General features: G+C 42.4%; 2 protein-coding genes across 2 annotated transcripts in view; both read left to right on the plus strand.

Moving 5' to 3' along the window:
* Positions 1-2,783: 2,783 nt before the first annotated feature.
* kcp (kielin cysteine rich BMP regulator) overlaps positions 2,784-14,800 on the plus strand; it is a 32,372-nt gene continuing 20,355 nt past the window's right edge. The window contains exons 1-5 of the mRNA XM_050073542.1: positions 2,784-3,433; positions 4,828-5,360; positions 5,544-5,616; positions 6,297-6,601; positions 6,683-6,851. Of these exons, the coding sequence (XP_049929499.1) occupies positions 3,331-3,433; positions 4,828-5,360; positions 5,544-5,616; positions 6,297-6,601; positions 6,683-6,851 (1,183 nt within the window). The 5' untranslated portion in view covers positions 2,784-3,330. The remainder of the gene's footprint in view (positions 3,434-4,827; positions 5,361-5,543; positions 5,617-6,296; positions 6,602-6,682; positions 6,852-14,800) is intronic.
* LOC126408146 (uncharacterized) lies at positions 7,182-14,781 on the plus strand. The gene is made up of 4 exons (XM_050073543.1): positions 7,182-9,098; positions 9,217-9,536; positions 9,659-10,839; positions 11,573-14,781. The coding sequence occupies exons 1-4, from the start codon at positions 8,420-8,422 to the stop codon at positions 11,763-11,765; spliced, it is 2,373 nt and encodes a 790-aa protein (XP_049929500.1). The 5' UTR covers positions 7,182-8,419; the 3' UTR covers positions 11,766-14,781.

Raw genomic sequence — 14,800 nt, forward strand, 5'->3', positions numbered from 1 at the left:
GACTGTTGATTCTACAGAGGAAAAAAGATCTATCACTAGATAAATTGACTGTAGCAGAGTTGTTTTGGAGTGTAACTCATACTGTACTGTTTATATTTACATGCTATGAAATATTTAGACACATATGTGCACATGTCAAACTCTCACACATCATGCAAGGGGAAAAAAAACTTTTTTCTGTGCATGTTTTGTTGATAGTGTGTTATTATGTGTGTGAATTTATAAATATGTCATGGCCAAAGAAATCAATACCAAATATTTGTATTAAATAATGAAACACTGCAAAAATAAATGTTGTATTAATGTTGTGAAAACTTATAGATTCAGTATTCAGTACGCTGAGGCTCTAAAGACGGCAATGATGGTCCATCAGTCAGTCCACTTTGGTCCAAACAGATCCCAACAAACAGGTAACCTTAAGGGAACATTCCCTAAAGGTTACCTTTAGACATTTTAGATAACCTTTAGGGAATGTTCCCTTAAGATTCCCTTGAAGTTTATTTTTTGAAAACATTTTTGATAACCTTTAGGGAATGTTCCTTAAAGGTTCCCTAAACGTTTTTTTTTTTTTTTTTAAAAACCTTTGGAATAACCTTTAGGGAACATTCCCTAAAGGTGACCTGAAAGTTTAAATAAAGAAAACACCTGTTAAAGAACCTTAAGCGAATGTTCCCTAAATGCTCCTTGAAGGTTTTTGTTTTTAAAAACCTTTTAGATAAACTTAAGGTTTTGTTTTTTGTTTTGTTTTTTAATTTAAATCACCTTTACGGAACGTTCCCTTAAGATTCCCTTAAGTTTATTTTTGAAAACATTTTTGATAACCTTTAGGGAATGTTCCTTAAAGGTTCCCTAAAGGTATTTAAAAACAACAACAACTTTTGAATAACCCTTAGGGAAAGTTCCCTAAAGGTTCCTTGAAGGTTATTTTTAAAAACATTTAAGATAACCTTTAGGAAATGTTCCCTAAACATTCCCTGAAGGTTATTTAAAAAAACAAAACATTTAAGATAACATTTAGGGAACATTCCCTAAACATTCCCTGAAGTTTTTTTTTTTTTTTTTTTTTTTTTTAAACCTTTTGAATAATTGTTAGGGAATGTTCTCTGAAGGTTATTTTTAAAAAACATTTTAGACAAACTTTAGGGAACTTTCCTGAAGGTTACTTTTTAAAACATTTTAGATAACCTTTAGGGATCATTCTCTAAATATTCCCTGAAGGTTATTTTACCCTCTTAATGGGAATCCACATGACAAACCAGATGCGAGCGGCACAAAAATTATGCTGACATGTTTGGTCTACTAAATCCACACAAACTTCTCCGTTCAGCAGTCTCTGTCGCCAGCACCAGCTGTTTGTCTCAAGTACTATTTGATAGATTAACATAGCATTCTGCAAAGACATATGTGGCGCCCACAGGATGAATCCTTATGACTCTGAGGATTCCCCCACTTTTCCCATCCACTCATTACCCACTCAAGCTCTGTCTTGAGGTTTACATTTGTGGTTTTGAGTGAAATGTCTTGACAACTGCTGGATGGATGGGCATAACATATGGTTCACACACTCATGTTCCCTTCAGGATGAATGAGCCTGTAATAACTCTGGTGATTTTGGTGATGACTTTTCATCTAGTGCCACTACTGGGTCAAAATTTAAAAATGTCTTATACCTTTGTTTACGACTAAATACCTGCAAAACTTACATTCTCATCAGCCTCAGCTTTGTGTTAAGTGTTAATTAGTTACTAAACTAAAATGCTAGCTGGCTGGATGCTGACTGGTAAATGTTATGCATGTCATTATGAGCATGTTAGCAGGTGTAGCAACTTAAACTGAATTTGTCCTGCACACTGATCCAAAGTAGCCTGGGTGTAACACTAATCTACGTCTTCCACACCAGGGGAAGGCCCACTGGGTTTTAAGTGGGTGTGAAAGCAACATTTTGTTCCTGTTAAAGTTCCTTTGAGAGGCATTTCTGAATTGTGAAAACTTAACACTAAATTACCTCCTTTATAAGGATTTATTCTACATTAAAAACTCTTAACAAACATTTGCTGCATTTGTTGAGTCTCTGCTGCTTTATCACTGTGTCTAATCAGCCCTCTGAGCCTGGGAGTGCCAGGCCATCCAGAAGGATTGAGTGTATGTTGAAAACCCACCGAAGCAAAGACAGCAAGTCCTGTGAGAAAACATTTTAATTGTGATTATTACAGACTAACTGGCATGAGTCACGGATGAGGTTTCATTTGGTATGTGGACCGAGGGGTGGGAAGTGCTGAGCTAGAATCATGTGTTCACATATATGTTTCCATTAAGCCTTCATCTCCTTTAACAGATATAATCTCAACCTGTGCAGAAAACAGTCTGCAGAGTGATGAGGGACTCTCCAATCACAGGGGGAGATACTGTTTTTCTGTGTAGCTTTGTCTGTGTAGTCTCAGAGATATTGCTTACAAGGGTGCACACATAAAAAACTCTGGAATAATAAACACAGTAGAAAAGAGAAGGACAACAACATGAGGGAAAAGCCAGGAGTTGTGGAGACAGAGGTGGGGGGAGCTCAGTGGGATGCACAGTGGGACCGTTTCCAAAGCAGTGAAACATGACTACTTGTGTTTACCCCCGCCTTCTCTCTCTCTGCGCGCACACACACACACACACACACACACACACACACACACACACACACACACACACACACACTTACTTTTGGATGCTCCAGTATGGCTCCCCTCCAGTCTCCAGACCAGGTTTTAGCTGATTACCAAAACGGGGGTCTTGGGGAATCAACACCACTGAGCAGTGCTGGGTGGGGAGATGCTTTTTTTTTCCTTAACAAAATGAAGGAAAACAAGGGAAGAAAAGACTTCTCCCACATCTATCCACATGGGACTGGAAACTGGACGAGACAGAGACAAGAGCCGGTGACCTCATGCGCACTGCACACCTGAACTTTTCTGCATGCGTGTCCTTCTCTCTCTGTCTCTCTCTCATTAGAAATAACACGCCTCTTGAGCAAAGGATATCATCAAACTCTTCGCCTTTGTGATCATGGAGTGAAAGTGTGTTGTAGATACGGCCCCAGGGGGGAAACTAAATGTGTGACTGCAGAGAAGTGACGCCCTGCCTGCATCCAGATGTTTCATGTTTCATGTTTCGCCTGCGCGCTCTTTGGGAAAGGTTCTACTCGCAGGGGAAACAGGGGGATCTTGAACGTGCTGTCCGAGGTCCGTGTCACTATATTAGGGTTAAAAAGACGACGAGTGCAATGCCGTTTGCATCAAGTGTTTAGATTTTAAGCCAATCTTTCCACTGTTTTCCATCTGGAGAATGGAGACCGGCAAATTTAGGACGCTCATGCTGCTGGGGATACATTTGCTGTGGGTCTGTGCGCTGTTTGTGCAGGGGCACCCCGGTCCCAATCAGGAGAATGGTGAGTTTATAAAAGTGTGCTCATTGGTAACTGGTTATTTAGTTTACATTTCTAGTTTAATGTCATTTCAGTTTTGTTCATTTTACTTTTTTTTTATTTTGATTTGGCATTATTGAGAGACATTTTGATATTATTGCCTACTAGACCCTTTACTTTAAATAAAAGTAAACCTAAGATGTAAAACTTAAGTGTTTCCAGCAACATATTGTTAAGTGTCAAAAGTAGACTGTATACTGATCATTTTGCAGTGTTAAATGTTATCATATATTCTTGTATTGAATTACTGATTATTAATTTTATCCCCTTTATTGCTGTTGCTGTGGTGCAGATCACCTCAGCTACTCTACATGATTAAATCTATAACCATGCATCAAATTCTGTTAGCTATACTATAGTAATATTTAAATTCAAGTACTCAACATTAATGGTGTAGGCTATATGTTCTTTGCTATTTTCCATTGCAAATTTGTCCAATAAACCAAAATAAATTGTCACGTAACTCTCAGTTTAAGATTTTTGATGTATTTTCAGATTTAAAGAGTTATTTCAGATGTTTTATTGCATTAAAGCTGCACTTGGTAACTTTTGCAAAAATAACCTTGTCATATTTGCTGAAACTGTCACAATATCCTGACAGTAGAACATGAGACACAAAACCGTGTGAAAAAGTCATGTTAGTCTGACTGCCGGGAGCACTGAGAGGAGCATTTCAGATGCTCCCAGTACTCTTCTTGGTGCTCCTGGCACTAGCAAGAACACCAGGTGCATTTGAGATAATCGATTGTGGGTGAACAAAAGCAAAAAATCAGATCTGGGAGTCTCTAAAAGATATTATTCACTGCCTTGCTGCCAGTGACAGTGTTCACAGCAAAGACAAGTAAACAGAAGAGGAAGACAAGATAAGATAATATACGTTACGATACGATACGATACGATACGATACGATACGATACGATGTGATACGATACGATATGAATCCTTTATTCTTCCCACAGCGGGGAAATTGCAACATTACAGCAGCAAAGGGATAGTGCAAACAGGAAGCATCAGTAGAAAAAAATCCAATACAAAGCAATATATAAGTGCGTAAAGATACAATGACATTTTAATCAAATATGTTATTTTTTTTATAAAAGTTACCATTAATTGAAAGGCAGACTAATAAGACTGACTGTCCTCTGCTGGTCATCTCTTGTTGTGTTTGAGGTCAGTTAGGCAGCCATGTGTGCCCGGCTGATGAATGGCTTCATTCTGAGACCTCTCACACAGACTCACAACCATCACAAGCCAGAAACCACAGTGTCATCCTCCATCTGACAGAGCATGACCTAATGCAGCATGTGAATGATGTGTATGCATGTTTGCTACAAGTCTGTTTTATCTCCTTCTCTTAGTGATCGACCTATTGGCAGCTCTAAACATGTCCCACCATGTAAGCGGCGTGGCCAGAATGCAGAGTCTAGGCGGTGTGGTGTACAAAATACGTCCCAGAGCGCCGTACCTGACTCTTCCTCGTGAATATTCCCACTTCTTGTCCTCCAACCTTCAGGGAGGCATGGGGGTGCATTTAGTGGGGCATCAAGCATCGGGCTCCAGTGCCACTCTTTTTTCTGTCTCCTCTGCGTCCTCAACCATTCTCCAGATCGTCTCCTCCACCCTCAATAAAACTCTGCGTTTGGACTACCAGGCTGGAGGAGGAGCTCAGGGCCTTGCCAGCTTTCACTACCCCAGGAGAAACCCCTTCTCCAGGGAGGAGTGGACACAGTTGGCAGTCAGCCTGGAAACTGACAGGCTGGCATTTTTTGTCGACTGTCAGGAAGCTGTGGTTTTATCGTTAAGAAGTGAGGAGAGAATCAACCTGGAACTGCCTCAAGATGCTGTTGTCACTCTTGCCAGCACACCAGGGAAGAAAGGCAGCAAATATAGTGTGAGTTTCTCGCACATATTGTGTACATGTACATGCCGACATACTGACTGCAACAGTACAGGGAAGTTAAGGACTACATTATATACAAAATGTATGCAATTATTTTGCCTTTATTCAATGTGCATTCAGTACATACAGTAAAATCTAATATATGAGCGTTTCTGTGTTTTCTTGTGAATGCAGGGTTACTTGAAGAAGGCTGAGATCTCAATGAAAGCATATCTAAGGCGGCCCTGGCTCTGTGACAATGCTACAGGTAAAGAAAGATGTCATAACTGAGTCTAAATCACTGTCTTTGTTTGGAGTATCTCAGTCCATTTGAGTTAAGAATGAGGATAAATGTATACGGAGAGTGCCAAAAATACCCACTGACCCTAGAGAGACGCCTTTCATAGTAAACATTTCAAAGCTCACCGGAGAGCTGTGATTGATTTCCTTTATTCCGGATACTATATATGTGTGTGCATGCTTACATACACACACTGTGCATGTACATGTGCAGCCATATATTAGTTTGTATGGTGGAAAACAGATACTGCAGAGTTAACAGTGTGTCAGAGACTGTGGTGTCATTCCCTTCTCATTTCCTTTTGCGCCATTCTTTCACTTTATTACTACCCCCAGCAATTTATTATATTTTGAGAACTCTTGTCATAACCAGTTGTGTAAACTATTAAACAACTGATATTTGGCAACCCTAGCTAGAATCCCAAACAGGCGGATACTCCTAAAGCTCCGCAGTGGGACCCTTCAGATCATATCTTTTGGCCCTCAGGCAGAAAGTCCCCCAAACAGTTTATTTATTATGCCTCAGTGTGGGTCTTCATTTTGACAGCATTTTTCGAGGATGTTTGTTTAGGCTACAAATTTGTTCCTTTGTTCATTTAAGAATACCCAGGAATCTGTTTCTCACCGACTGCTGCTTTCTCCATCCAGATTCTCTGCCTCTGTCTCAGTCCGCAGAAGCCCATAGCTCAGATTCTCGGACTGACAGCAGTCGAAAGTTCCAGCAGGATGCGTCCCCCAGTAAACCTCAGACAAGCCGCGGGGCAAAGGACCAAACCAGCCATTATCCCCAGGACGTCCAGAGTGACCAGCTGCAGAGAGGTGTGGTGCTGGGGCCTCCAGGACCTCCTCAAGGGGTGAGGTCTGTTTCTCAGGCACAGCAGGATGACAGGCTGAAGAAGCTGGAGAGGAGGGTGGACGAGCTGGCTCGCATGCTGGATATGGTCAAAACTCAGGTACGTGTTGCACTTAGATTATATGACCGTCTGTGATAAAACAAGAATATCAAGTGATGCGACATTTTTGTTTCTCTACAGAACGCAGACCTGCAGTCACGCTTACAGTACCTGGAGGGATGTGAGTGTGTGAGGCAGCGATGCATATGGGAGGGGCGTGAAGTGGAGGATGGTCAGCACTGGCAGATTGACCTCAACACTGTGTGTACGTGTGCATCTGGAAAGGTCACATGCCAAGCTAACACCAAAGGTAAAGACGACTCAGATTCTGCCAGCTCTCTTTCTCTCCTTCATTCCCTTTCTCTGTTTATCTTTTTCACACATTTACAAAAACACACAATAAAACCTGTGCAACATATTTTCCTCAACCTTACACTAACACACATTCAACCGGTGTTAAGTAGCTAGCTTGCAGATGGCCGCCCCTCTCCCAGACCCTTGTCTGTCTAACCCCTGTCAAAATGGAGGCGTATGTTTCGTCTTGACCTCTGACCCCGCTGGGTTTCACTGCTCCTGTCCTCCCAACACCAAGGGACCAGTGTGTCAGAGACTGCTGAGACAGGTATTTTTGTACCAGGATTAGTGGAGTAAATTCATAAAGTGTTACGAAACAACAAAATGTTCATGTTGCTGATGTTGTGAAAATGTATGTGTCAGTCCCTGGGTGTTTTTTAGCCATGCTAGCAGCAATGTCCAGAGATGTCAATGTCAGCGCACCACTGCGGCCCAAATATCTCAGCAGCTACTGAGTGAATTGATATCAAAGTTTACACAGACATTTATGGTGCCCAGATGATGGATTGTAATAGCACTGGTGATCTCTAAACCTTTTATCCAGCGCCATCATTGCAAAATCTCAATTTTTCCAATACTGTGGTTTATGACAAAATATTTTCCTTGGCTATGTTTTGTTTAGTGCTAATCATGATTGAGAGTGTGTTAAACATTATGCCATTAAACATAAGCATGTCAGCTTTCATTGTGAGCATGATAGCATGCTAACATCTGTTAGCCTGATGTGCACTTAGCTCAAGGCCCTGCTATGCTTAAGTCTAGCATCACAGCGCTGCTAACAGGACGTAGATAACATGCTTCTTGTTATGTTGAGCATGTGTCTACTGTAAGTGTTTCATTATTTTACTTTTATAGATTTATTGTGTCTTTGGTCACCCGGCAGGTCTCCAGAACTTTTGAAATGCTTGAGGTGGGTCACAATCACAAATGAAAATGAAGGTTTGAAACCCTCTTCTGTTAAGTGTTGTGTTACTGTAGTTTTTGTACTACTTTCTTATAGTTGTAGCATTTTCTTTTCAGTTATTTTGTTTGCACTTGCCTTGTAATTTTACACCACTGTAGTGAGGTAGACATTTTGGGAAATACACTTTGTTTTAAGTTAGATAAGATCAATACCAGTCTCATTTGTGACGGAGTGAGGCTAGTTGTTTCCTTGTTTTACGTCTCCTAGTGGGGACATCATATTTCACAGACAGATGCCAGAGTGGTGCCAAACCCCTCATCTAACTCTCGGCAAGAAAGTGAATAAGTGTGTTTCTCAAAATGTCAAGTCATTCTTTTGATAGCTGATCTAGTTTTTAGATCACGCTTGTGATTGTTGTGTGTTCACGGTTTAGCTGTAGAATGTTGCTTGGCCTGCTGCATTGGGTGAGCCCAATAGCAGTGCTTTGCTTTACTTTAGTCCTTTGTCAATTCTGGCTGTGGGCATTGCAGTGGGGTTTAAGGCTGGGTAAGAGGCCCTGTGTCCCCCCTCCACACTTCTAGGCATGTTGGGTACCCAAACCAGAGACCAACTGTGAAGGGATGCGGCCATTTCAACACCGCTGGGCCTTTAATCCTACCTCTGGCCTCTGTGAGGATTTCCTCTACTGCACTGGAAACAGCAGCAACAACTTCCCTTCCTTTAATGCCTGTAGGGACCAGTGCATGTTGGGTGCGTGCTGCCTCCGCAAACAGCGGCAGGATCTTCCCTCTGGCCACCAGAATTACACCTTACATGGATACAACATCTCCTCTGTGAACAGGACTCTCTGGGGATATGACCACAATAATTTGGAGGATGAAATGTTTTACAGCAATATAGACTCCAACCGCACTGAGATGAAAGATCTTAAAGGAAACCTTCAAAGTGTAGACTGCCGCAGGGACCCTGATTTCAATTATACCTGTGATTACCTCACCCTAACACAGTGCCAAGCTTTGTTGAATGACCAAGCTGGAGAGGCGCAAGTAATGAGCTTCTCCACCGGAGCGAAGTGTACTGACGTAAGTTGTGGTGGAGGTTGTGGTTGCTTCCTTCAACAAAAGCTGTGGAGATATGGGGAATGGTTCAGGCAAGGCTGTGAAGAGTGCACATGCACACATAATGGCAGCGTTGACTGTGTGTGCAGACATCTGACCCAGCGTAAAGAGATAAGAGACCTTACACAGAGAGAGAGGAAGTTGTACCAGCGGGCTATCAGGAAAGTCTATGCCAAGCCAGGTAAGACTGTGAATCTAAATGTTTTTGTTCCTTACCTTTTTAAAATATAAAATATACATTTGTATCATCATTATGGGTTTACCTGTGTCTTTGTTTGTGTGTTCACATGTGGATTTAGCTGTGTGGAAGGGCTTTGCGCTACTGAGAGCTGAGTTCTCCCCTCTGGCCAGTGATCATACCTTCTTCCTCCCATGGCACCGTTACTTCCTACGATTAGTAGAGCGTGAGCTGCAGTCAGTGTCATCATGCAGACTGGCGCTTCCATATTTTGAGTGGACAGTGGACTCTGGGTCAATGAAGTCCTCGGCTGCGTGGCAGGCTGGATTGTTTGGAAGAGATGGTGAGCCCGGCTCCAGCTGCGTCCCACATCACCCTTTCCAGGGCTTGACTTCCCGTTTCCACTGGTCGCCTTGTCTCAGACGCAGTTTCAACTCCTCGGTTTGTCTTACAGCTTTTATTCATTCAACAGCCCACCTCACTGTACTTTGCATACATTGCAGTGTTTTGAGCTGTATAACAGGTATCAGGTTTGTCTAACTTATTTCCGATGATTTCTTTAGGTGTGGCTGCCAGATGCAGTGACCCTGCAGAGGACTGTAAATCAGGCAGACTTCCAGGTGTTTTCCCGGTCTCTGCAAACCTTTTCTGGCCTCTTTAGGCTTTGGGTAGGGGGTCACATGGCTTCCCCTCTGGCTGCTTACGACCCATTATACCTGTCTCACATGGCATTCATGGACAAGCTGTGGGCACAATGGCAAGATAAACACCAGCATGGATCAAAAAGACAAAATTCCAGGGACGATAAGGCTCAGAGCAGCATCCTTTACCCCGCCAGACAGAGGCATGTGAAGATAAAGCCTTTTGATGTTACCCCTGATGATGTGATGTCTTCCCAGCAGCAGATGTGTATTGTATATGTGCCCATAACCATTGGTGCACCTTGTAATATAACATTATTACAAACACACCCAAGAGGAAGTCCGAAATTTAAGAAGCGTAGCTTGGACAAACACAACTCACACTCCAATAGTTTTGTCATTGGAGGCTTTGACAGCAGTGGTTTTGACCAGCACGGATATGATCGTAATGGCTATGACCGGAGCGGTTGGGACAAGTGGGGCTATGGCAAAGATGGCTTTAACCGGGACTTTATTGATATGGATGGATATGATGTATCTGGTTTCAACCGCTATGGGTTTAACCGATCTAATGTCACCTGGTTTGGCATGCGTAAAGATGGCATGTTTGAGAATGTGAAAAAGAAAAAGCATAACGAGACAGATGAAGAGGAGGAGAGTGATAAGTCACACAAAGACAAGATAATGTCCAAGCTCTTCGGTGACAAAGGCTACAGCATCTACGGGTTTGATCCATTTGGTTTGGATCGCAGCGGGTTTGACGCATTTGGCTTTCGAATGGATGGTTACGACAAGGACAGTTGCAACTGGTTCTTCAATGGGCCGCACTACCTGCGGTTCTACTTCCACACCCAGCAGCAGTTGATGTCATCCAGTGACCAAGCTTTAAACCGTATCACCCGTACCTGCCCTCCAATCTCCTCCCTGCCCCAACACTGGGCCAGACAGGACTGGATGACCTTTGATCCAGACAAAAGCAGTGCTCTGAATAGTCTACTACAGCAGGAATGGATGAGACAAATTAAGCCAGAAAGCGATGATAATGTTACAGCAGCTACTCAAAATAAGAGCAACGTATGGCTTCCAAACACAACAGATCACAGGTATCAGAATTACAAGAAGAAAGTGAGAAATGCCTCGCAAAGCCAGACCATAATATATTGTTGGATGCTCGTTGGAGAATGACTCGGCTCAGTGTGTTTTCTGCTTTGGACCTTATGCATCAACATAAGCCTTCCCTTAACCTGATTGGACAAACAAACCATTTGCTATGCTGTCATAGAATGGTGCAGGGATGACAAATTATTTGTAGGCCAACACAGAGGTTAACATCTCCCTGGGTCCTCTGACAAAAAGCCAATGAGATATTGGATTATTCTGTCAAACAAGCTCTGAGGCAAACCCAAGATTATGATACTTATACATGTTTTGTTCAGCAAGGTAATCTTCACAAACGAATACCACTTTTATGATTTTCAAAGTGTAAATGCAGTCGACAGGATTAAAAAGATAACGTTAGGCTATAAATGAACTACACCATGGTCACATGACTCCAACGTTGCACCCACAACGTGGCTGTAAATCTGTGTTCCAGAGTTAGCTTGTCACATTATCAACTAAACCTCTCCTCAAAGCTTCAGCATCCAATTACTAAGCTCAGGCAAATCTCAGAGGAGGTTTTTGAAACCAAAATCTTGTAGTGCAAACAGAACTAGAAATATACCAGCTGGCTTTACAGGGCTATAGTCATATCATGAATAGTAATTCAATATTTTGTAAATTGTTTTTGGCATTTCAACCTATGTGGTCCATTTCCCCTTGAAACACTGTCCGTAGGTTTTGCTTCAAGCTCCACTGGTTCAGCGGCTGTCCCCTTGGCTCTGCGCCTATCAGCTGCCCTAACCTCTGCAATCAGGCCCGCTGCCACGTGTACCCCGAGGCTGTCTGCCATATGCGCAATTGTGGTTCCTGTTTCACAGAGTGGCGAGATGCAACAACTGGAAACCACGTAATATGCCATGGCTGGTAAACACTGGATCGTTTCCCAGAAAAATGGAGGAATAGAGTATTTTATACAGCTTTTCACAACAGTGAGAAGAGAACGGACCATCATTCGGTACCTGCATCGTCTCTGTGAGCTCAGAGAAACAGAAAGCACTTCATCATAATGATGACTGTTGAGAGGACTGATACTGGAGTAAAATAGGACAAAGACTCAATTATCAATGTTATATTAGCAAAATGTGCTTTGAAATCTGTTTTTACCTCATTACAAGATTATCCACCTGTCCCATCACATTTACATTTTGACTCACTCTGTATCGTCCTTGTATCTCCTTGATATAGGGTGATATGGCTAACCCCCACCCCCACACGCAGATTTGCAAAATATTCTATTTCTGTAGTTTGAATTTGACTTCAATTTTATTTGTGGTGAATAAATTCCATTTCGAAATCATCAGTTCAGCAAGTAACAGGCGGCATGGTGGTGCAGTGGTTAGCATTGTGGCCTCACAGCAAGACGGTTCCTCTTCGGGATGGGGTAGCCCTTCTGTGCGAAGTTAGCATGTTCTCCCCGTCGCAGGAGGGGCTTTCTGTGGGTACTCCGGCTTCCTCCGAAAATCCAAAGGCATGCAGGCTAGATTACCCATAGGTGTGAATGTGAGTGTGAATGGTTGTCTGTCTCTATGTGTGATAGTCCAGCGACCTGTCCAGGGTGTACCCCGCCTCTTGCCCAGTGTCAGCTACAATAGGCTCCAGCACACCCGTGACCCCCAACAGGATAAGCAGCTACGGAAAATGAAATGAATGAATGAGTTCAGTAACATTAGTCTGGATGTTCCACAGACCACACTGTCATGAGTTGGTTGGAGCTATTACTTGAACTATTTTTTGGTTGAAAGACGTGCACTAAAAACTGTTGACAGTAAGGTTCTGTTTAATATGAGCAGTGGAGACATTGTGTGTGTAAACAGATATTGTTACGTTTTTTAGTGCATTTTTCTAGGCTGTAGGCAAAATACAAAATTCCATTAACCTTGAATGTATTCGGAGAATATGAATACAGAGATGGAAATCTCAAAATCTGAACAAATAAAACCAAAACTTTCTTCTGAGCTAGATCCCACCAGAGGTCTGTAAAAGAAACTTGACTCTAAAGCTGCTGTAGTCAATATTCATATACTGATGTTCAATCAAATGCATACTTTTATTGTGAGGAGTGTCACTGTTAGTGATGAACCCACAGAGCATTGGTTTGGTTTTATGGCCATCAGCTTTCCTGCTTTGTTTCCTTTTTACCACTCTCATTAACTTTGCAGCAGTAAGCTGTGTCTGGCAAAAAAAGGAAAAAAAACTTTCTTTAAACTAGCTGGTGAACATAGTTAAGCAAGTAGCTGTATAAGAGCTAGAAGTTTCCCTTAGGATATTGTCATGACTAAAATTGGAGCTAAAAGAGAGTGAATGGTGGACTCACATTCTTCAGGTGGGCAGAAATATGACATTCACCATATCAACTTTATAAGGGAATAATTTGTCACTGTTGTGTTTTACAGCTCGTTGTACTGCCCCCAAGTGTCCAAAAAGTCTGTTAATGCAGGTTTAAAGCATCATCCTGTTAGAGTCACATGATTTTCCAATGTTTTAATTCCAGTGTATGTTTTAGAGCAGTGGTTCCCAACTGGTGGGTTGCGGACTTGCGAACATGTAGAGTTTGCAAAAAACACACTTTATTTTTAAGTACAGTGAATTTCTGGCACAAAGCTTTTATTTTGAAGTGCCATTTCCTGCTGTGGAGTGAGACTGATGGACAGCTACCTGATAGAGACAGCAAACTAGCTTAATGACAAGGCCAACCACAAGTATGATGCTGAATATATTAAACAGTGTAGACCTTGAAGTAATGACTAAGGTGAAATCTGGACCCGTGGCCGGACCAGTTGGGATCCACTGTTTTAGAGTACCTTGTCATTGTATAGTAACACAGCTGCCATCAATTTCCTGGTTGTGCATTTAAGGTAACTGAGTACAACAGCTTGTCATAACGGAGTGGAACAAACAAGTGGGACTTTAGTTGATGTTGGACTGGCCTCATTAGGGATCCTCTGACTCTCTTTGTCTCTTTCTCTCCCCTCTCCCACAGAGTTATGTAAACTTCTGTTCTGCCTATTGTGCACATTTTCTTCATCAGTGTAACGCACATGTGCCCAAACAGCCCTCTGTCCCCTCTCTCACCCCCTCTGACTATTCTCTCTGTCACTCTCTGTCTTTTCATCCATCCTCCTCTTAATTGTTTCTGCATGTAGGCCAGAAGACCCCAATGGTACCCGGTTGATACACACTCGGAGACTCACACTCCCACACACACTTTGATCTCATGCATGCTTGGCTTGCTAGAGGAAATGCCTGTTGGCTGCTGGCACAGTAGGCAGCCTCACTAGCCTCTCTCGCACTCTGTGATTATTGCCCTCTCTCACACACAAACACATTGTCTCTGTCCTTTGGAGAGTTGTCATTAAAATAATTATCTGCTGAAATGTCCAAGCTAAGCGAAAATAATATTTGATGAGCTTCCTGAAAGCCTTTGATGAAACAAAGCGATGTTGCTCTTCAGAGTTCGGTATGTTCTGCACTGTAAACAACGTAATGGCTCCAAAATAACAGCCGCAGAATGCAGGGAAGTTGTTAGGGCCATGATCTGATCCGCTTCTCCTACAGTAAATCTCTTCCAGTGTTAATAGACTTGCCGGTGGTAGTCCTTAACAGCTGGAAGGCTGCAGGCACTTGTGGTTACAGTTACGGCCCATAAAACTTTGTATGTGTGAGAGAGAGCGAGCACATGTACATTACATCAGAACCACACTGTTTTGTCATCACTGGAGAGACAGCAGAGCCAGATGTTCTCCTGTGACCTAGAGTAGAGACCAGGTGAAGAAGGCACCAGCTGTAATGCTCAAACTTATTTCCACTTTCCTCTTTTCTAACTTAAACTATCAGTATACATTCCAGCTTTATCATATGCAGACACACAATCTCAAAAATGTGTATAAACCTCTGTCTCATCTT

The sequence above is a fragment of the Epinephelus moara genome, chromosome 20 (assembly GCF_006386435.1).
Source record: "Epinephelus moara isolate mb chromosome 20, YSFRI_EMoa_1.0, whole genome shotgun sequence".
In the NCBI taxonomy this organism is placed as follows: Eukaryota; Metazoa; Chordata; class Actinopteri; order Perciformes; family Serranidae; genus Epinephelus; species Epinephelus moara.

What these genes read in the sequence shown, in the direction of transcription:
- LOC126408146 (XM_050073543.1), top strand. Translation starts at nt 8,420, where the DNA reads ATGCGGCCATTTCAACACCGCTGGGCCTTTAATCCTACCTCTGGCCTC. An exon ending in GAAAGTCTATGCCAAGCCAG is followed by an intron (nt 9,099 to 9,216) that starts GTAAGACTGTGA and finishes ATGTGGATTTAG; the next exon opens with CTGTGTGGAAGGGCTTTGCG. An exon ending in CCAAACACAACAGATCACAG is followed by an intron (nt 10,840 to 11,572) that starts GTATCAGAATTA and finishes CACTGTCCGTAG; the next exon opens with GTTTTGCTTCAAGCTCCACT.